At 35.1% G+C, this 20,263-nt stretch overlaps 1 protein-coding gene across 1 annotated transcript in view; it reads right to left on the bottom strand.

The window, feature by feature from the left end:
• FBXL17 (F-box and leucine rich repeat protein 17) overlaps positions 1 to 20,263 on the bottom strand; it is a 494,196-nt gene that overhangs the window by 165,626 nt on the left and 308,307 nt on the right. Inside the window, exon 7 of the mRNA XM_027869182.1 lies at positions 2,835 to 2,911. Coding sequence (XP_027724983.1) covers positions 2,835 to 2,911 — 77 coding nt within the window. The remainder of the gene's footprint in view (positions 1 to 2,834; positions 2,912 to 20,263) is intronic.

A 20,263-nucleotide genomic window follows, 5' to 3' on the forward strand; every position in this document is an offset into this window, starting at 1 on the left:
GGAACCTGGCATCTATCACCCAAACTTCAATTTTCCAGGACTTAGCCCTCCAATAACATGGCCCATTTTTTTTCTCATTCAATGAGTTGCTACTTTTTGACTCAATGAGAGAGCTGTTCCTACTGCAGCCAGGTGGCACAGACAGACCAAGAAGGTCGATGGATAGAATACTGGAAGTCAGGAAGATCTGAGTTTGAATCTTGCCTTAGATAATTACCAATCTGTGAATCTGGGGCAAGTCACTTAACCTCTCTTAGCCACAGTTTCCTTGTCTATAATAGCACTTAACCTGACAGAGTTGTGCGAAATGCTAATTGTTGGGACAAATGATACTTATTAGGAAACCCAATGGCTTCAAAGGACCATCAGAATCGAGAAGCAAATTCCATTTCCCAGTGAAAGTCTGGGTTAAACAGCAATTAAGGTATAAATTAAGGTGTTGGATTTTATAATATAACCATTTATAAATTATTTCCAAATCTCCCTAGGAATTAGAGCAGATTTACTTCAGGAGGAAGCTTCCTCTCACATTTGGTACAATTTCTGATACATGTATATCAAAGATGAACATAAAATCTAGTCCATCAAACTCAGTCTTAGCTGAGAATTTGATGCATTTCAAATAATAGGAAGTTATCCCTGAAAGAAATCTTATAGATGTAGAAGGGAATAAGCATTTATACAGTACCTGTGACATGCCAGACACTGTGCAACTTTACAACTATGATCTCATTTGATCCTCTCAACAACCCTGTGAGGTAGACCCTATTACCCTCTCCATTTTACAGTTGAGGAAACTGAGGCAAACAGCAGTTTAAGTGACTTGCTTGAGTCACAGAGGTAGACCAAATTCAAACTCAATCTTCCTGATTCCCAGTCCAATAGTTTATCCACTGTACTACCTACCTAGAGGTCTATTTTTGGTTAAGTTTCTGTATTTTTCTTCTGTTGAGATTGGCCTGGGCCATACAAGTGTTATTATTAATAGCACTTAATAATAACATATATTATTCTAAGTCACAAAAGCAGGATAGTCATTACCACAGTCTGGGTCTACTGGACAAAATCAAGACCAATGGATACTAAATTCTAGCTTTTCAAGAAACTTTAAACCTCAAATAGAATTTCTAACACACAATGGGGAAGGATTAGATATTGTTGAGATATCATTGCCATTTAAAATTTTAAATATGAAAGTAAAGTAAAAGCACAATTGGAAAAACAGATTTCAAAAAATTATTTGTGACAGAAAATGAAAACTCCCCTAAACAGGATAGTACTATTTTAGGAAAAATGACATGGCCAAGGTCACACAACTATTATGCTTGAGTTGGGATTTGAATTCAGGTCTTCCTGACTCTAAGTTCAAGAATATATCTACCATGTCACCTAGCTACCCACATGAATCCTTTGAACAAGCGAAGTTTCAGTTCTGCTACTAAACTAGCTGTAAGACCTTGGAAAAGTCATTTATTTACTCCTTCTGAATTTCAGTTAATGAATTTTTTACAAGGGAATTGGGCTAGATGATTTTCAATTCCCTTTTCTAAGAAATATCATTAGATAATTAAGAATGGAATATATATTAATATGAAAGTGGAGTCAAGGCATATTTTTATAAAGAAAAATTATTTTTATGAGGCATATTCTAATAAATTCCATGGTAATAAAAAGTTTACTATTAATAATACTAGTTCATATTAATGTAACACATTAGATTACACAAAGCATTCCATAAACAACTATGTGAGAAAAGTCCACACCATAAATATCAGCAGATGTCAAGACTGAGAGTTTTGAAGTATTGTAACAGTCACAGAAAAGATAGGAGATTTCAGTGTTTTTTTCTGAGTTATCTAATTATTTAAAAATACATGAAAGTATCACGCACAGGACAGTATCACAGGCAAACTTTCGTAGAGCAGATTTAAACTGTTAATGACAGCTGTGGTTAAACCCAGTATTGTAGGTACTGATAATAATTAGTACTATTTCTTAATTCTTATCCAGAAAACTATTAAGGATACTAAGGAATAAATCACTGCTGTTTTTCACTTGTAGATGAATTTTACAATATAATCTTTTAGACATTTACTTTTGTCAATACAAAGCAAAATAAAGAATTTTGGGAGGCAGGAGAGTACTAGCCAGTTTAGTTCTTCTGTATATTGTGAAAATTATGTCTATATTTATGTTCAGGTCAAACACAATCCTTGAAAGAAAAGATGAACTAAAGTTGACAGAAGAGAGAAAGAGAAGTTATTTTAATTTAAATTTTTAAATACCCATTCAAATTCTTAGTTTATACCTAGAACAGGACGATAGTTCCCACTTAGCTTGTGCCAAAGAAAAAAAATTGTCATTCCTTATCGTCAATGTTAAAGGCAAATAAATCTCCTTTCCTGAATAGAAAACTCCTTCTGATAGATGCAAGAAATGAAAATCTGGCATACTAATCAAAAGAGAAAGGCTTTTAAATCTCTGCATCTGAGATTTCAACAGCAACAACATAAACTTAAGCAAATCAAGTCATTCTAGTAATTTCTTGCTCATGTTTATTTTCTCAACAAATGCAATTTTATAATTACTCTGATACTTGAGTTTCAATGAATATATAAAGAGAAATTTTTTTGCAGGCAAGATATACATTCATATACTTGCAAGTTAGTCTAGGTTAGGCTCATCCTCTGTTTTAATGTATAATTACTTACAGATAAAAGGTTTTAATATATTGGTTCATTTATGGGTCTGTGAATGAACTTTAAAAACTCATATTATTTTATATCTATTTTTTAATCTTGAAAAATGTCAAGAAAAAATGTCCAATTACATACCATAGTCAGTGATCTTACAAGACACCAAATACAGCTCTTTCAGGTTTTGTCCTTCTTTTGCAATGACTTCCACACACCTGTTAATATACACAAAAATAGCAAATTACACTAACATATTTCATGTTAAATTAACCATCAAACACTCTTAAGAGGTCAGTTTTCAGTGGATGTCACAATTTCTTCTTTTAATAATCATCTTTTAAGCTATTTCAAGAAAAAGTATTATGTTCATTGCTTTTAAACTCTGTGCATATTCCAGTCTCCAAACTAGTAAATTAAGCATATTTGTGACTAATGCATCTTCTATATTCCAAGAGTTTAAAAAATGTTGAAAAAATAACATTAAAATATTTGGTAATATAATAACTGAACATATAATATCTGTCAATAAATTCATAAGCATTTCTTAAGGTACTACTATGTGCCAGGAAATACGGATATAAAAAGAAACATTGCACAGAGGAATCTAAGCTACTTAGAAGAGACTATTTGTGTTTGTTTTTGTATAATCATAACTATGTGCTTGAACCACAATAGTCCAATAAAGTAAACATGAAAAAGTGTGTGTGTGTGTGTGTGTGTGTGTGTGTAGACATAGTAAAAACAAAGTAATTTTCAGGAGGTAGGAGGTGACCAGCAATTAGGAAGATCAAGAAATGTTTGGCAGAAATGAGGAGTAAAAGTCTCACCTTCCAGGGAGTTGGGGGATGTCAGGAGTATGCTGAGCCACAAGGCATGAAAAAGGAATGTTGACTATAAGAAACATCAAGGAGGCCAGTATCGCTGGAACCTAGAACTTGGAGGAATGTGTAATACTAGGAGTGTTATGTAATAAGGATGGAGGGTGAGCTAGATTCGGACTCTTTCCAAGGACATCATCGAAGTCACATTATATTTATATATTATAACATGTTTCGTGCCGTGTTATATTTTGTATTATGAGCCTCAAGGTAAATATAACTACATATGCATATGTACATATATATGAAAAACATGAGATAAATTTTATGTTGAGTAAAATTATCCACCTTTGTCCAATTATTAACTGTGCAGCTGAGTTGGTTCACCAAGAAACAATTACTATTTTCTATTTTTAAAATTTATTGATACATTTTGTTTTGACACAGTATTTTCCTACATTGACCCACATCAATCCCCCTACAATATACTTTCTTCTAGATTTTTTATTTGCTTGCTTTTGTCTAATAATTTCCAGGTAATGTTACTAATAATTTTTTGAATTTATAATTCTATAAGTTAAAAAGTAGCCTTGAGATTACAGGAAAATCCATATGCAAAATAACATTAAAATTTGATCCTATTATCTTATTTTTCTTAAATGCCTTGCTAAAAACTTTGTGTATGTAGGTAATTTTTGATTATTACAAATAAAGATATATATATATATATATATATATATACATAGAGAGAGAGAGAGAGGCATATACATAATACGCATATAAGATATAACATCTTTTCTGGTTTATTTTAAAATTAAAGTTTTTTAAGGGATATTTTTTGCCCTCAAAGCTCCACCAATACTTAAAGAAAATAAATTATTTTATTTTAAAAACAACAATTAGTGATACCATGTATTTTGTTGTCTTGTCTTTTATATTATTTGAAAAGTCATAATATACCCTGCCATATACATCCTTCACTATGTTAACCTTTATTAATATCTGTTGAACATAGAAAAGAAAAAGGGTAAAAGGGAAAAAAATCCATTAACCTTTTCTTCAAAGTAAGGATCAAGTAATTTGATGCCAGTGTGTATAATCCATCAAGAATTACTCAGTATCCTTATCTGTCTTTCATGCCTAAAATTTGCTTTCTAACTTATTCGGAGTCATAGAATCTAAGAACTTTTAAAATGGCAGAAAATTTAAAACAATTTGTTATTAAAGGTCAAACCATTTATAGAAAGAATATTTTTTGTAAGAAAACTAAACTGACATACAAAATTTAAAAATTGGAATGATGAATATTTGAGGTTTTTCAGATACACATAATATATCCTGAACTTACTAATTTAATAAAAATGACAGACTATTCAATAGTTTCTCTAGAAAATAATCCTAAGAGGAACACAGGACAGATACAATGGAGAGAGGGGCACTTTGGAAGCTAATTCTTCTGGGTTTGATATTCAGTTCACTTCAATAGATACTCATTAAGAGCCTATCCTTTCCAAGGCAGCATTGATAGGTTAAATTTTCCTCTCCATAGAGCTCTAAGATCAATTCACAAAGGAAAGGAGAGATCAACAAAAGACACCCTCTCCCAAATGAAAACTATTGTAGACACTGTATCTAGTACAGAGGTGTCAAACACACGGCAAGCTCTTAACACTTCTAAGTGCAGCCTAAAACATGTAATTGAGAAATATTTAACAAAATAAATAAAAATACAAAAAGCATAATGTTAATAGCGGTTTTCTAAATTAATATGCAGTAGCAGGGATTCTATTTGAGTTTGATACCACTGATCAAATGGGTAGCTGGTGGAACAAAGCACTGGGCCACAAGTCATGAAGACCTGAGTTCAAATGTGGACCTCAAATGTGGCCTTTCTAACTGTGTGACCCTGGGCAAGTCACTTAAGCTTTGTCTCAATAAAATGGGGATAATAATTGCACTGACGTCCTAGGATTGTTGTGAGGATAAAATGAAATAATAATTGTAAAGAGCTTAGCCTAGTGCTTGGCACATAGTAAGATCTACATTTTTGTTGTTGAGTTATTTTCATTCATGTTTGCCCATTTGAGGTTTTCTTGGCAAAGATACTAGAATCATTTTACCTATGAGGAACTGAGGCAAACAGGGTTAGGGCTGGAAAGTGTCTGAAGCCAGCTTTGAACTCCCAAAGATGAGTCTTCCTGACTCTAGACCTAGCACTCTATCCACTGTGCCACCTAGCTGCCCAAGAGCTATATAAATGTTGCTGTTACTGTTGTCACTGAGTTATTATGTAAGATAAATATAAAAGAATTTTTAAAAAATGAAAAGGCAGTATACAGAAGCAAAGAACAAATGTTTAAACAAAAGAATAATGTCAGGAGCTTATATGAACATTATTCTTTTTTTTTTTTTAATGAACATTATTCTAAGACAGCTAAGGTACTCCTAAGGCCAGGTGTTAAAAATTTCCACAGTTATCCAGAGGAAACAATGGCTTTGATTAATGGCTATTGATTAATGAGTAGCAGGCATCTTTCATTAAAAAAAAAAAGGTAAAGAAAACACAAGTTTGATTTTACAAGAAATTCTTAAGATCTCTGTTCCGTGTAAAATTCAACTACATATTTTTGCCTTTCTGTATAACATACTACTACTCCTGCTGCTGTTACTATTGCTGCTGCCATTACTACTACTACTACTACTACTACTACTATTACTAGCTAGAATTTACATACTGTGCTTTAAAATTGGCAAAGTGTTTTCAAATATGTTATCAAATTTGATCTTCACAACAACTTTAGGAGCTAGATGCTATCACCCCTATTCCTAGATGAGAAAATTGAAGGAGAAGTTAAGCAATTTGTCCAGGACCACACAGTTAATAAGTATCTATGGTAGGATTTGAACTCAGAATCCAAGTTAAACACTTTCTGAGTAACAATCACTATGTTAGATAGTACCAGAAGTTTCCTCCTGAGGTATACATGCAAAGAAGAAAAAGCAATATGAAGAATTTCAACAAGATTTAGTTTTAAGTCATACATACATTTTTAGATCAAGTGTTTGAAGAGAAAAAAAACCTAACTTCTGTGGATCAGGGTTAAAATCACTGATAAAATACAAAAGAACTGAGTTAGCAAACATTGCTATAAGGCTATTTTTTGAGAAGTGGAATTAGAATTGATTTAGGTGATACTGTCACCACAAATTGGTAGAAATATCATGTACTTTGCTGATAACAGGAGCAATTGGAATGCATGTGGTGATTTTAGAGCATAGTAAGTGATTAGAGGTTGTACAGCTACCTTTTCTTTCTGAACAAAATTTACTCTTTATGCTGCAATGTATTTCCAGTAAGAGTCCAAACCCAGTAAAATTCAGTATTATTACTTAAATAACTCATTTCTGTTTTGTAAAGATCTTGAATCAAACTATATTATCAAACTATATTCTAATGTCACTGCATATATGACAGGTGGCACCAAAAATAACTATATAAATTACAGATAGATATAAATATATATGTAAGATATAAATTATCTGTAACTCTACAAAATTTTTCATTATAAGATCTTGTATCAATTTATGAAGAGAATCATTTTAACACTAAACTAAAAAATTGGAGATATAACCACCAAAAATAAATGACTTCTGCAAGTGACTGAGGCAGCCTCAGGTAGATCTGGAGATGAATTTTTAAAATTTGCATTTTTACTAGTCTCCCTAATTCAGCTAATACATGGAGCACTTTCAGCATTCAATTATTCTTCGGTTCTTTGGGGAGAAAGCACAAATCCTTTAATACTGCATTTGGGATAAACAGATTGAGTTCTAGTGTGGCTACTGAGGTAAATATTTTTATTGATAAATACCATCATTGATGAAAGTCAGAAGCATATCTTATAATGGAACTGGTTTTCCACACCTCAGTTTCCCTGTCTGTAAAATGAGGACTTGGACTAGATGACTGGTTCAAAATTAAGAGCGGGGGAGGGGGGGGGGGGGGGGGGGGGGGGGGAGGTTAGCTTGGCCTCAACAAAGAAAAAGCAAAGTATCTGCATAAGCAAATGAATGCATCATTGGTTTGACCTCAGACCTACGAGGATTCCTTGATCCTTGGACTCTTGCCTAACCTCAAACCTCATCTGCTCTGCCCTTTGGAACCTGGCTCTCTATATTTCTAACCTGTATTTCTATGCCTTGGACCTACCTCCTAACTCTGGTTCCCTCCCTGCTTGGAGTCTCTCGAGAAGCCACTTTCGGGCATCATTTAAAACTCTACCTACTTCAGCTTGCTCTCTAGAGTACTATAGGCAATTCTACCCTGTCCCTGTCTCCATGGAGGGCAAGGGGTAATGGTATGCTAAGGTTAACAAGTTAATGAGACTAATTCTCAGTCAACAATCAGTGCATGCTTGGCACAGTACCAGGCAAAGGATGAAAATTAAACTGTGACAGCCCTAAAGGAACGAAAAAGCTACAGGATTACCAAATGGAGTTCTATATTCAAAGAATGTCTCAAAGAATGTTGTGCCTAGAAGGGACCTTAAAGGTCATTTAGTCCAAACTTTTCATCTTAAAGATAATACAACTGAACCGTACAGAGGTTAAATGACTTGCCCAAGTTCACACAGATGATTAGTGGTAGAACACAGACTAAAGTCTAGCCCTTTTGTCTGTAACATTTTAGTTAAATATAAAAGTGTCACAATTGAGCAATGGTGATTGTACGGATCTTTAAAATGAGCCTTGACCGTTTCATAACCCAATTAAACATCTTCCCTTAATCAAAGAAATGAAAAAAATATTAGAAATCTAGAGACTTTGTATTACACCCCAGTCCTTGCATTAACTAGCGGTGTGACTATGGACAAATGACTAAATCTCTCGGTGCTTCAGTTTTTTCACTTATAGAATAAGGAGGTGAACTAATGATTTTTCAGGTCTTTTCTGTACATACGTCTGACACTTCTGGCTAGCAAAACTACATACTATCAAAAGAGAGGCTCTGTACAGCACTGGCCCTGGAGTCAGGAGGACCTGAGTTCAATCCAGCCTCATACACATAACTCTTACTAGCTGTGTGACCCTGGGCAAGTCACCTAACCCCATTGCCTAGCCAAAAAAACAAAATACAAAAAACAAAAAACAGAAGCTCTCTGTTCATTTCCATTTCGGTGCACATTGACTCAGACATTAATTCTATGGTCATGATCTGGCTAAGCTCTGAAATGTTTAACAAAACAACCTTGTTATTATAAATTGTTGATTTTTGGTAGTGTGCATTTCAAAATTCTCTCTCTGATCACAGAAAACATCCAGAAAACATGCTGAAAAGCACCCCAATGTGATTATTACTAACTTAATTTTATTTTATTTTGATAACATACCTTTAAAATGCATCTGAAATATGAGATTTGTAAAGCAAAAGTAGGTTATTTGCAGGCTGTATACCAACTATACAACTGAATACAATTTTAAATTACACATTCATGTCTTCTTGAAAACATTCTTAATCACCTGATTTATGTGAGGAATAAAGGTTAATGAATCAAGCTGTATATACTTCAAAACTATCAAAGGAATTCAAAAGAACCTTGAATTATAGAAAACAAACTGTCTTCTTTATACACACACAAAAATATTTTATGCTTTTTTTTGGTCTCCTATTCAAAAGCTGGAACATGACATTAGTGACAACTGAAAGGAACTAATGAGGAAATATGACTACACTTCTTGCAAGAGGAGTGTTCCTAGGAGACCTTGTTACTGTTTGTGAATATTACTTCAAACCCAAAAGAAGCTAATTGGGGCTGCCATTTGATGGTTTGCAGATCTCACTTTAAAGGACGGTCTCAATCACCTTAGAGGTGTGCAAAGAAATGATGCCATTAGAGAAAGCATTAGTGTATGGCTGGATGAAATTCTAAATGAACACTTTTGTATTTGAACAATACATGTATCTTTTAGAAGATAGAAGTAAGTGCTGGCTTAGATTGAGAACAAAATGCAGTAAAAGTGTGATGGTGCAATCGAGTATTAGTACTGTAGTGAAGATATCTATTGTAGGATGAACAAACATAGTTGAAAACACAAACCCACTAAGATGGTGACATTGCTGGGATCTTTGGAAGCAAGAGCTTGTTCTCATTATTTCCTGAAGCAGGCCAAGCTGCCTTTGGGTGAAAATAGAAACAAAGGATGAGCAGAAAGTAAATATTTAGCAAATAAAAAAAATAGCAAAGAAGAAAAATGGAAATGAAAAATTCAATTCTGTGTGGCAAAAAGTTATCAAATAACTATTATGAGTAATAAATTATGCATAACTATTAAGAGAGTCACAAGGAAAAAAACCTAATCCTTAGCCTCAAGGAGTTTATAATCTTAAGGGTGGTTAAGACAGACACATGTCCATGTGCTATAAATAAGGACACGATATAAATAAGGACATACTGAGTGCATGGAAGAGCACACATTAAGTGCAATGGAAGTTCAGAGATTCATAGAGGAGGTGGAACTATAAAAGATCTTTTAAGAAGGATCTTAAGAAACCCCAACAATCAAATATAATCTGATCCAGTATCGTAGCAGCTCTACTTCTGGATAATTCATGTTCTGGTCAGATAAGCATGTTTATATGTCTAGTCTACAGGTATAGCTTGCTATAAGTCAGGCTTGAACAACATATGGCTCACAGGCTGTGTGCAGATGTAGAGGATATGAAAGAAAGTAAAGATGTAATGAGTGTTTTGTCTGTGCCCTGCTTAACCTGCCTTCGCCTAGTCACTAGTGTGCCCACATCATGTAAGTTGGCCAGTGGGTTGCCACCACACACTTCAACCATTGTCAGTCTGTCTCTAAAATCCTAAATGTGGCCTGAAGAAGTTTAGCCTACTTTAATTTTGTCCCCTACCTACTGCCAAGTATTGCAGGTCTGCATTAAGTAAAACCTGCTGGCAAAATAAGCATGAATTACTCACATTATAAGGTATTTTATATAACAAGTTATCCTGGTACAACATAAATAAGATTTGATTTACAAAAATCTGGTGTACATGAAATTTTTAGTAACAGAATATCTCATACCTATAAGAATAGGCTGTTACAGTTATTAATGTTACCTTTAAGATGAGTTAATTCGTAAATGGCAAAGGATAATACTCCCTAATTAGACTTGATGCCTCCCATCTGTACCTTCTTCAACCCCTATTTTATATGACTGCCAAAATAATCTAGTGCACAGGGCTGGTCCATCCAAAAACCTTCAGTAGCTCCCTATTGTTTAATGAACAAAATACACACTAGGCAATACCTTATTTAGAACTCTCAATAATCTGGCTCCAATTTGCTTTTCTAGCCTTTCTGTGGGAAAATTAAGATACAGCCAAACATAGGGAGATAGAGTGGCACAGAGGAAAGCTAGCTCACAGGACATGACATCAGGAAAGAACAGAATTCACATCTTGCACTAGACACTTACCAGGGTGACTGTCAAAAAGTTGCTTCACCACCTTGTTTTCCCTTTTCTCATCTGTCAAATAGTTTGTGTACTATGAGTTTGAGAACAGTCTGACATTTTAGGATTTGTATTGCAGAGGGATAAGCATTCTTCCCCAGCCCCAGGGGAGAGAGAAAAAGATAGGAACTATTGTAATCTTTGAGACTGGAGGACCCTAGGAACTGGAATCCACAATCCATAAGGGGACATAAGACAGGTGGGGCAGAAAAGAGCCCCAGGAAGAAAAGGAGGAGGAGGGGGAGAAAGGAGAGTGGAGGGCAGTCAAGGAAAGGGATCTTAATGAGCTTTCAGGTCCCAGAAGGAGCCCTGGAACAAAGGATCTGGGTGGAGGCTACCAGTTGCAAATGCTACTATTAAGACAGAGAAAAAGTCAGAAAGGTTTACTTTTTCCATATATTTTCCTTCCGGAAAACAGGCTCTATAATATAATCTTTTCTTTAAAATTTAAAAAAAAAACCTCTTTCTTTATCCTGATTTTTGCTATTAGGTTGTACTAAGCAGAGGAACAGTGGAAGTCTGAGATTTATTAGGAATATAAAAAACTTAAATAAGGCAGAGATCTAAACCTCCCAAATGTGAAGATTTTCCTAACAGAGCTATTATGATTTCATTAATATATTTTTGTAATATCAACTACCCAAATTAGGAAAAAAAAAAAAGGAACTCACAGGGCTCAAGGGGCCATTTTGTCCCTAGGCTAAAACATGTTCAATAACTATAGCAATAAGCTGGTACAGCTGCTGAACCCAAAGAGGACTCAGAAAAAATTTCAGCCTCCAATATAAGGAGAAGTGGTCAGAGTGTTTATTTAGGCAGTGACCTAAAAGAAAAATATTTCCCAGCACTAGTTCAGTGACAGAGGAAAGGTGTGATCTGAGAGGATTCATCATAACCTTTCTTTTTTCCTGATGGGAGAGGAGTAGAATCTAAATTTCTTAAGGGTAGAGGCACTGTCTTTAGCCTCTTTTTTTATCTCCACCTCTTAGCATGGTGCATGGTAGATCGTAGATACTTAATAATATTTATTAATTGTTGACTAATTGCTCAGCCAACTGATTTCACAGCAACACTTGCAGCTTACAAGAGGACATTTATAAAAATTAACTTATCTATTTCACATAGTTGTTATAAGGGTCAAATGAATTAATGTAAGAAAAATATTTATGCTATGCTGTGATGATGATACCAATTACCTTCATGTACTTTATATTTTAGCCAAAATAGGCCACTACTCATTCCTTAATTTCATTCTGCCCTATGCTTTTTTGTTCCATAACCCTCTTCATCCTTAGAATGGTCCTGTTGAGGTCTTGGGGTGCTGGGAAACCTGAAATGCAATAGTAAAAGAAGTGGGTCCTGCCTGAAAGACTTCCACTCAAGCCTTCTTTCAGTTAGAGACAAAGTTTATTAAAACACTGGTTGAGATGGGTGAGATTTTAAGAATCCGCACTATTGGGGCAGCTAGGTGGCACAGTGGATAGAGCACTGGTCCTGGATTCAGGAGGACCTGAATTCAAATCCAGCCTCAGACACGTAACACTTACTAGCTGTGTGACCCTGGGCAAGTCACTTAACCCCACTGCCTAACCAAAACAAAAAACAAAAAACAAACAAACAAACAAAAAAAGAATCTGCACTATTGGCCAGATTTTAAGAATCTAAGTAATTTAATGGGGGCAAGATGGACCTTATATACAGAAAGACTAGGAACATCTGGATGTGATCAAGGAGTGACTGATAGCTTGGGGTGACAAGGAGGTAACAGGGAAGGAGTCTACATAGAATTGAGGTTGGGAAGTGAAACAGAAAATGAAGGGCTGGGCTAGGTTAGAGGTAACAGAGAATTGGAGATTGGGGCAGGGTCAAAGCCATATTGGGCCATGGGAGAAAATCCAGGGCCTTTTAAGGTTCCATCATTAGCGCCCCATCAGTCACTCCTCTCGTGCCACAATCTGTACCACTGAAAATCCCTTTCCTTCCTATCTAGTTCCAGTGTCACCTCTTTCATGAACATTTCCCTCATTCCTGACTTCATTGTTGTATGTCTATGAAACCTGGACCAGAACCATGCCAGGCAACTGAATTGATTCCATTTGAATTGTCTTTGGAAGATTCTGAAGTTCACTTGGCAGGATAAGATACCAGACACTGAGGTCCCTTCTCGAACTAAACTGCCAAATATTCAGACTCTGCTTCAGAGAGCACAACTCCTACGGCCTGGCCATGTTGTTCAAATGTAAAACCTACACTTGCCAAAAAGACTGTTTTATGGAGAACTCACACAGGGTAAGCGTTCACTTGATGGTTAGTAGAAGCGATACAAGGACACTTTCAAGGTATCTCTTAAGAACTTTGGAATTGATTGTGTGACATGGGAGACACTGGCACAGGGCCACCCAGCATGGTGTGTCAACATCAGAGAAGGTGCGGTGCTCTATGAGCAAAGGAGAATTGAAATAGCTCAAGAGAAATACAAGATACGCAAACTTAGAGAATTCACCACAAAGGTTCACACAGACTATTTGTGTCCGACCTATGGTAGTAATGGGGATAGGATCTGAACTCCTAAAAGGAAATGTCTTTGGGATCTGGACCCCAAAAAAGGAAAAACACTGAACTTCCTCAAATGGCTAAATCTCTGGCATCTCCTGAGGCTATAATCCTATCAACTGGCCTTTCATTTTTGCCTAAACCCAATATCCCAGTTCTCTGTTACCCTTAACCTAGCCTAGCCCTCCATTGCCTATTACCTCCAGATGGCCCCTGGCCACTTCCCACCCTTAATCCTATCTAGACTCCATTCTCCCTTAGCCACATGGTCCAGGTCCCTAGCATTCCAGTCACCCCAGAATATTTGGACACTCCTAAATCCCTCCCATGGTTTTTCTGTATATAAGGTCCATTTGACCTCCACTGAAGTGCTCAGATTTTTATAATATAGCCAATAGCTCACTAATGTTCAGATTCCTTAAAAGTCTGGCCAATATGGCTGATCTTTAATAAAACTTGTCTTTGACTGAAAGAAGGCTTGGGTTGAGTTCATTCGGACAGGACTCATGTATTGTGATTTTGGGGTCCCAGCCCCCCTAAACCTCTAAACCTCAAATGTAGAACATTGTGAGCTCATATCAGTCTAATCAGCCACCGTCATTTTGGTCCTCTACAAAAATGAAGGACAACAAACAACAAAAGAGATGGATTATCTCTGCTTCCTCAGATCTCTCACAATACTCTGCTTGAACCTCTCCTGAAATTCTTATAACTTGTGTTATCTGCATAACTCTGTTAAAATACAAGCACCTTTGAGGGTAGGGATTTTCTCATTTTTGTCTTGGTATCTATCCCATGGTGCATTGCAGATAAGAAGTATTAAATAAACATTTGTTGAATTGAAAAAATTTAAACTTTATTTCAAGAAAACAATAGGTATCAGGGGATATAGCTTTTTTGCTTTTATTTCATGAAATATATTTATGTAAACTTTCTATTTGGCTTCTATTAAAAACTCATTACCAAGTATGTAACTTTTCTTGTAAGTATCTAAAGGTGTTACCATAAAACAGATGCTAACTATAAGTAGTATAAGAAAGGGTAAGGCTCTCAATTAAAGCAGTGAAGAGTTTGTTCAAGGCACGTTTTGAATAGGCTTAAGGAGCAAAGTCAAAGACTGATATGCAAAATGTCACAAGCTCCACCAGTTAACAACAGTCATCTTGGGACATTCATTAAATTTGCATTTGCCAAGTGTTGTTCTCTGAAAAACCAACATCTGATTAGTGAATCTGAGATTAATTTAGGCCCATGTAATTTAAACAGAGGAAAACTAAAGCCCATTTTGTCACACTGGGAGACTATGAAAAGTCACAAAATTGGGACAGATTTTTAAAAAATGAGATGCAGCTCAAGGAGTAGAAAAGAAACTAAAATGTTACCCGAACTTCCATTGCCTGGGTTTGCATAGCTTTGGCATCAGACAGGTTTAGACTTTGTAAGATAAGAGATGACAACAATTTCCTAATAATCCCTGAGCAAAGCAAAACAGAATCTATCAAGTGTCCTCCTGAATACTTCTAATTATAAGTTTTGTGGAATCATGGTATATATTTATAAAAAATGAAAAATTCTCTTGTGGAAAAAAAAGAGTGATAAATCAAAAAGAATTTATTAATTTTTTACTTTTTACTTTCCCTCAAGAAGTCCCCACCAAATACTAGGTGATGGGATAGAATATGTTCACATTGAGGTAAATACAAAATAGATGCAAAATAAGCATTCCATAATGGGGTGAAGGAGAATTGACAAGGAAATTAAAGACTAGAGAGACTCAGGAAAGGCCTTTTGAAGGAGGTGCTGATGACGTTGGGATCTGGACCCCAGAAAGGAAAAACCCTGGACTTTCCCACATGGCCAAATCTCTGGCTTTTGCCTGAGGCTATAATCCAATCAAATGGCCTTTCATTGTGGCTACACCCAATCTCCCAATTCTGTTACCCTTAACCTAGCCTGGTCTTTCTTTGTCTTATCCCCTATGGCCCCCAGTCATTTCCCACCCTTCACTTTAGCTAGGCTCCATTCTCCCTTGGCCACAAGGTCCATGTTCCAGGAATTCTGTTCACCCCAGTTTACTGGCCACTCCTAGGTCCCTCCCCCAGTCTTTCTGTATATAAAGTCCATCTTGTCTCCATTAAGGTGCTCAGATTCCTAAAATCTAGCCACTGCTTAGATTTTTACAATCTAGCCACTAGCTCACAGATGCTCAGATTCCTTAAGACTGGCTAATATGGCGGATCTTTAATAAACCTTGTTTTTGGCTGAAAGAAGGCTTGGGTAGAATTCTTTTGGGTGGGACCACGTTTTGTGATTTGGGAATTCCAGCACCCCTCACCTCTAGACTTCATCAGTGCCACCTGAACCCAGCCCAGAAGATATGTTCCAAGGATTCCAAGAGATATAATTGGGAAGGGAGATGACTATAGACGGAGGAGAAAACTTGTAAAAAGATTTGGAAGGAGGGGATGGAATATTGTTTTTGTGGAATGGGAAGTAGTTACTTTGGTTGGATAGTGTGAGAAGGAATAACATGTAATTAACTTAGAAAGACAGGTTGGAGTTAACTGAGTAATAGCAACGTTTTTTCTCTAATATTTAAGAACTACCACCATGATTTCTCTGTTACATAAATGAAGTCTTCTTTGAGGGTTTTGGAAGGGTTTTATTCAAACCAAAGGCAAGACTGATAATATAGGAATAAGCATTTACTTTGACTGAAAAGGTTATTTAAGTTCTCAGAAAAAAAGATGACGCTAACAAAGTATGGATACATTTGCTTCTAGTTTTTAGACAACAGAAATATTTATTCATATTGATCTTTTGAATTTCACAAATTGTTGCTTTTAAATTACTTTTTCCTTGCATCACATTTGAAAGCTAGAGTAACAGGAATGCAAAAATATAAAAATAGTAAAAGACAAATGAGATCAATAGGAAAAGGTAACTGTAGCCTTTTCAAAGCCTAAGTCTATTCCTTAATGCTGGAATATCCAGTATATATAATTGACACCTCAAGAACAACAATAGTGGCTTGCATGTATGCAGTGCTTTGAAGTATACAAAGTATTACAATTGCTATTATCATTACTATCTTGTATATAAGAAAACTGAAGCTCAGAGGCTGAGTGACTTGATCCCTGCCAAAAATTTAATAATTAGTGCTAGAGGTAGGAAAGGAACTCAAGATTTTTGGCTATAAGTCTGTTATTCTTTGCAGTTGATCACACTGATTCCCCCAAAGCTCCATGACAATGTGTTCAAAACAAAAATAACAGGGAATTCCAAAAGCCATCATAATCAGAACACAATTCACAATTAAAAGGATTACATTATTTTATTTAATGAATGTAATTCCTACAACCTTGTATTACCAGATACTCTATGTTGTTGTTAATCTTAGTAGTATTGTTATGATGAGGAGGCTCTTGAGGTGGGGGGGGGGAATCATTTCCCTTTCCCCTACACACATTCAAAATTCAACTAAAACTTATCTGCATTTTAGAAAATAGATAAGCTGCTTAACTATTAATTTGCTAAACAAAAATATGAAGTGGAAAGAAGGAAAGATTATTATTATTTAATTCTTAGCACTAAATATGAACGTTAATATATAAAGATGGGAGTCTCAAAGAACAATGGAAAGTCAATATTTTAATCATATAATTAATACTGTGAAGCTGAGGAATAACATTAAATCTTGATAGGAAAATGTCACTTCTGGAAACAGCTCTTACTTCAACAAATTTCATTTCTTTCTCAAATTCATCTCTCACCCTTCCTCTTTCTCTCCTTTCTCCCCCTATCACATGTATGTATGTATGTATGCATATATGTATACCTACATACTATATGTATGTATATCTCTCTGTGTATATATATATACATTTTATTGATTTGTTTTTATATAATTCATATTTCCTAATGTGTCCCCCCCATCTCTTTCAGAGAACTATTCCTTCTAACAGAGTAAAAGGAAAAAAAAAGTTCAGCAAACTTCATGATCAAGCTGAAAAGGTCTAACATTATATCTAGTGCATTAACATTATATCTAGTGCATTACATCCATAGACCATAGTCCTCCACCTCTGCAAAAGAGGACAGAAGAATAGTGCCTTCTCATTGTTCTTCTCTGAGACCAAAATTGGTCATTATAATTTTACAGCCTTCAGTTTTGATGGTTTTATTGCTGCTGTTCTTTTCATTTACATTGCTGGGGTCATTTTGTATATTGTTTTCCTGGTTCCGCTTACTTAATTTTTCTTCATTGTAGTATCTTCCCTGTTTTTCTTATAGTACACTAATATTGATGAACCCTAGTTACATGCATGTACCACAATTTGTTTAGTCATTCCCCAATCAATGGACATCTTCTCTGTTTCCAGTTCTCTGCTACTACAAAAAGCGCTGTTATATTTTAGTGTATATGAGGCTTTTCTTTTTGTCATTAACATTGTTAGAGGTTTGAGTGGAATTTCTGGGTCAAGAGATACCCACATTTTATTCACTTTTTAAGCATAATTTCAAATTGTTTTCCAGAGTTGTGGGACCAATCTACAACTCCACCAACAGTACATTAGTATGTTCATCCTTCTATAGCCCCTCCAACATCAAATATTCCCATCTTTATCATTTTAACCAATTTGCTGAATGTGAGGTAAAATCTCATGGTTGATTTTGTTTTGTTCTGATATTAATTGTGATTTGGAACATTTATTCATATGGTTATTATGAATTTGTAATTCTTTTGAGAAGTTTGTTTGTATCATTTGATAAGTTGAATTTACAAAGACTATAAAATCAGATGACTGCTGTGACTTTAAAAATACTAAAAAATGAGGTTTCAGAGTTCATTCATGAAACACTTATGCATTTCCTCCCAAGAGAGCCAAAACTATTCTTTGTAGTGACTAATTATCTCTTTAACCTCTGCCCTCTGGAAGTTGAGGTATGCTTCAATACTAGTACTGTGGTGTGGCCAAAGACTGATGCTCCACACAGACCTTCCATGACCTTTGCAGCTGAGGGGTTAATGAAGACAAGATGCCAACAAGAGGATTCCTTCTCATTTGTGAAGAGAAAGAAGGATCTTTTTGGGGGGAGGGGGAAGGAAGGGTCAAGATATAATCTTAGGAGACAGATGCTTTTCTTAAAGATAAAATTTTTAAATCTAACAGATGGTTTTCTGTCAGATACTAGTTCTTAAAATTAAAAAACACTACAAATGATTATATTTTAAAAAATTATACAACAATATTAAAAAATTTGGCAATTATAACCTTTGGTGAAGAATGTGCTTAATTCATTGGTTTTTTTTTTTAAACTTTATAATTAGGTAGCTGAAATTAGATACAAAGGAAAGTGAGTCCTTAATTCCAAATGTTTCCAACATGTGCTAGCAAATGTACATAGGATGTTTACATATTCTCTCATTAATTTTTAAGCTTAGCAGTTTTCTGCTCTGATCAAAAACCAATAAACACATTTTTACATATAATATTTTACACAAAATATTCTACAAAACAATTAATGCCTGCAATTACAAGGAGAGAATGAAACTGAAGGGGTTCCTTTTTTAAATTGTTTTTGGTTTTTTCCTTCCAAAGGAAGGAGGAAGGAAAATAGATAGGCTACTTAGATCTAGAAAGAGAAAATATCCTACAGGAATCATAAAGAAGAAAAGGGGCAGGCAGATGAATAAAGTAATTCTGACATTCATTTGGAAAGATGGTATGAGAAAGATCACACAGGCCTGATGGAGTCTTGCAGACATCATTCTGAATGCTTATTGAGATTGAACTGACCTCTATGAGGCTTAAGGATTATTATTTTCCTGCATCCACAGAGTGAGCTCTTCAGGATTCTGGTCTACACTTGTCTTACTGCAAGGTCAACATATCTTAATATCTGAAGTGAAAACATACCTTTTAGAATTTTTAAGAAATTATCATGTTATTGACATTTTGGTTGTATTATGTCTAAAAATTAAAATAATCTTTTGCTTTCTCAGTTACTTTTTAATCAAGATATTTTAAAATCATAAAGATGCACAGAAGTTGTTTTTATTAAAATCTATAATATATTTCTACAGGAATCATTTAATATTATTAACCAGTACTGTTAATATTAGGCAGCTAGGTGCTACAGTTGTAGAGTTGTTGGACCAATTGTTGGACCAAGCTGTAGAGTTCTGGGCTTGGAGTCAGGAAGACTTATATTTTGAGTTCAAATTCAACCTCAGACACTTACTAGCTGTGTGACCCTGGGTAAGTCACTTAACCTTGTTTGGCTCTATTTCCCCATCTATGAGGAAATGAGCTAGAGTAGCAAACAGCAAACCACTCCAGTATCTTTGCCAAGAAAATCCCAAATAGGGTCACAAAGAGTGACACATGACTGAAAAACAATTGAACAACAACAAAAAAGTATTGTTAATACTGTCATAAATTTTTAGTCTTCCCCAATCCCGGTAGAAAGTTGAGTGTAGTTAATGCATATTTTTATATGTGGAATATAACAAAAATATATTCCCTTTCACTCCTTGAAGTAAAATCCATAGAAATATGAGTTTGAGCCTTTGAAGCAAATGGTATAACCATATTTTCTGGCTAGCAAATAAAATTTAATCAAAATTTCTGAGGCAAAGCAGTACATTGTGTAATTACCAATTTTTTTGTTAAAAA

This window comes from Vombatus ursinus, unplaced genomic scaffold (assembly GCF_900497805.2).
Source record: "Vombatus ursinus unplaced genomic scaffold, bare-nosed wombat genome assembly UNPS02014792.1, whole genome shotgun sequence".
Classification (NCBI taxonomy): domain Eukaryota; kingdom Metazoa; phylum Chordata; class Mammalia; order Diprotodontia; family Vombatidae; genus Vombatus; species Vombatus ursinus.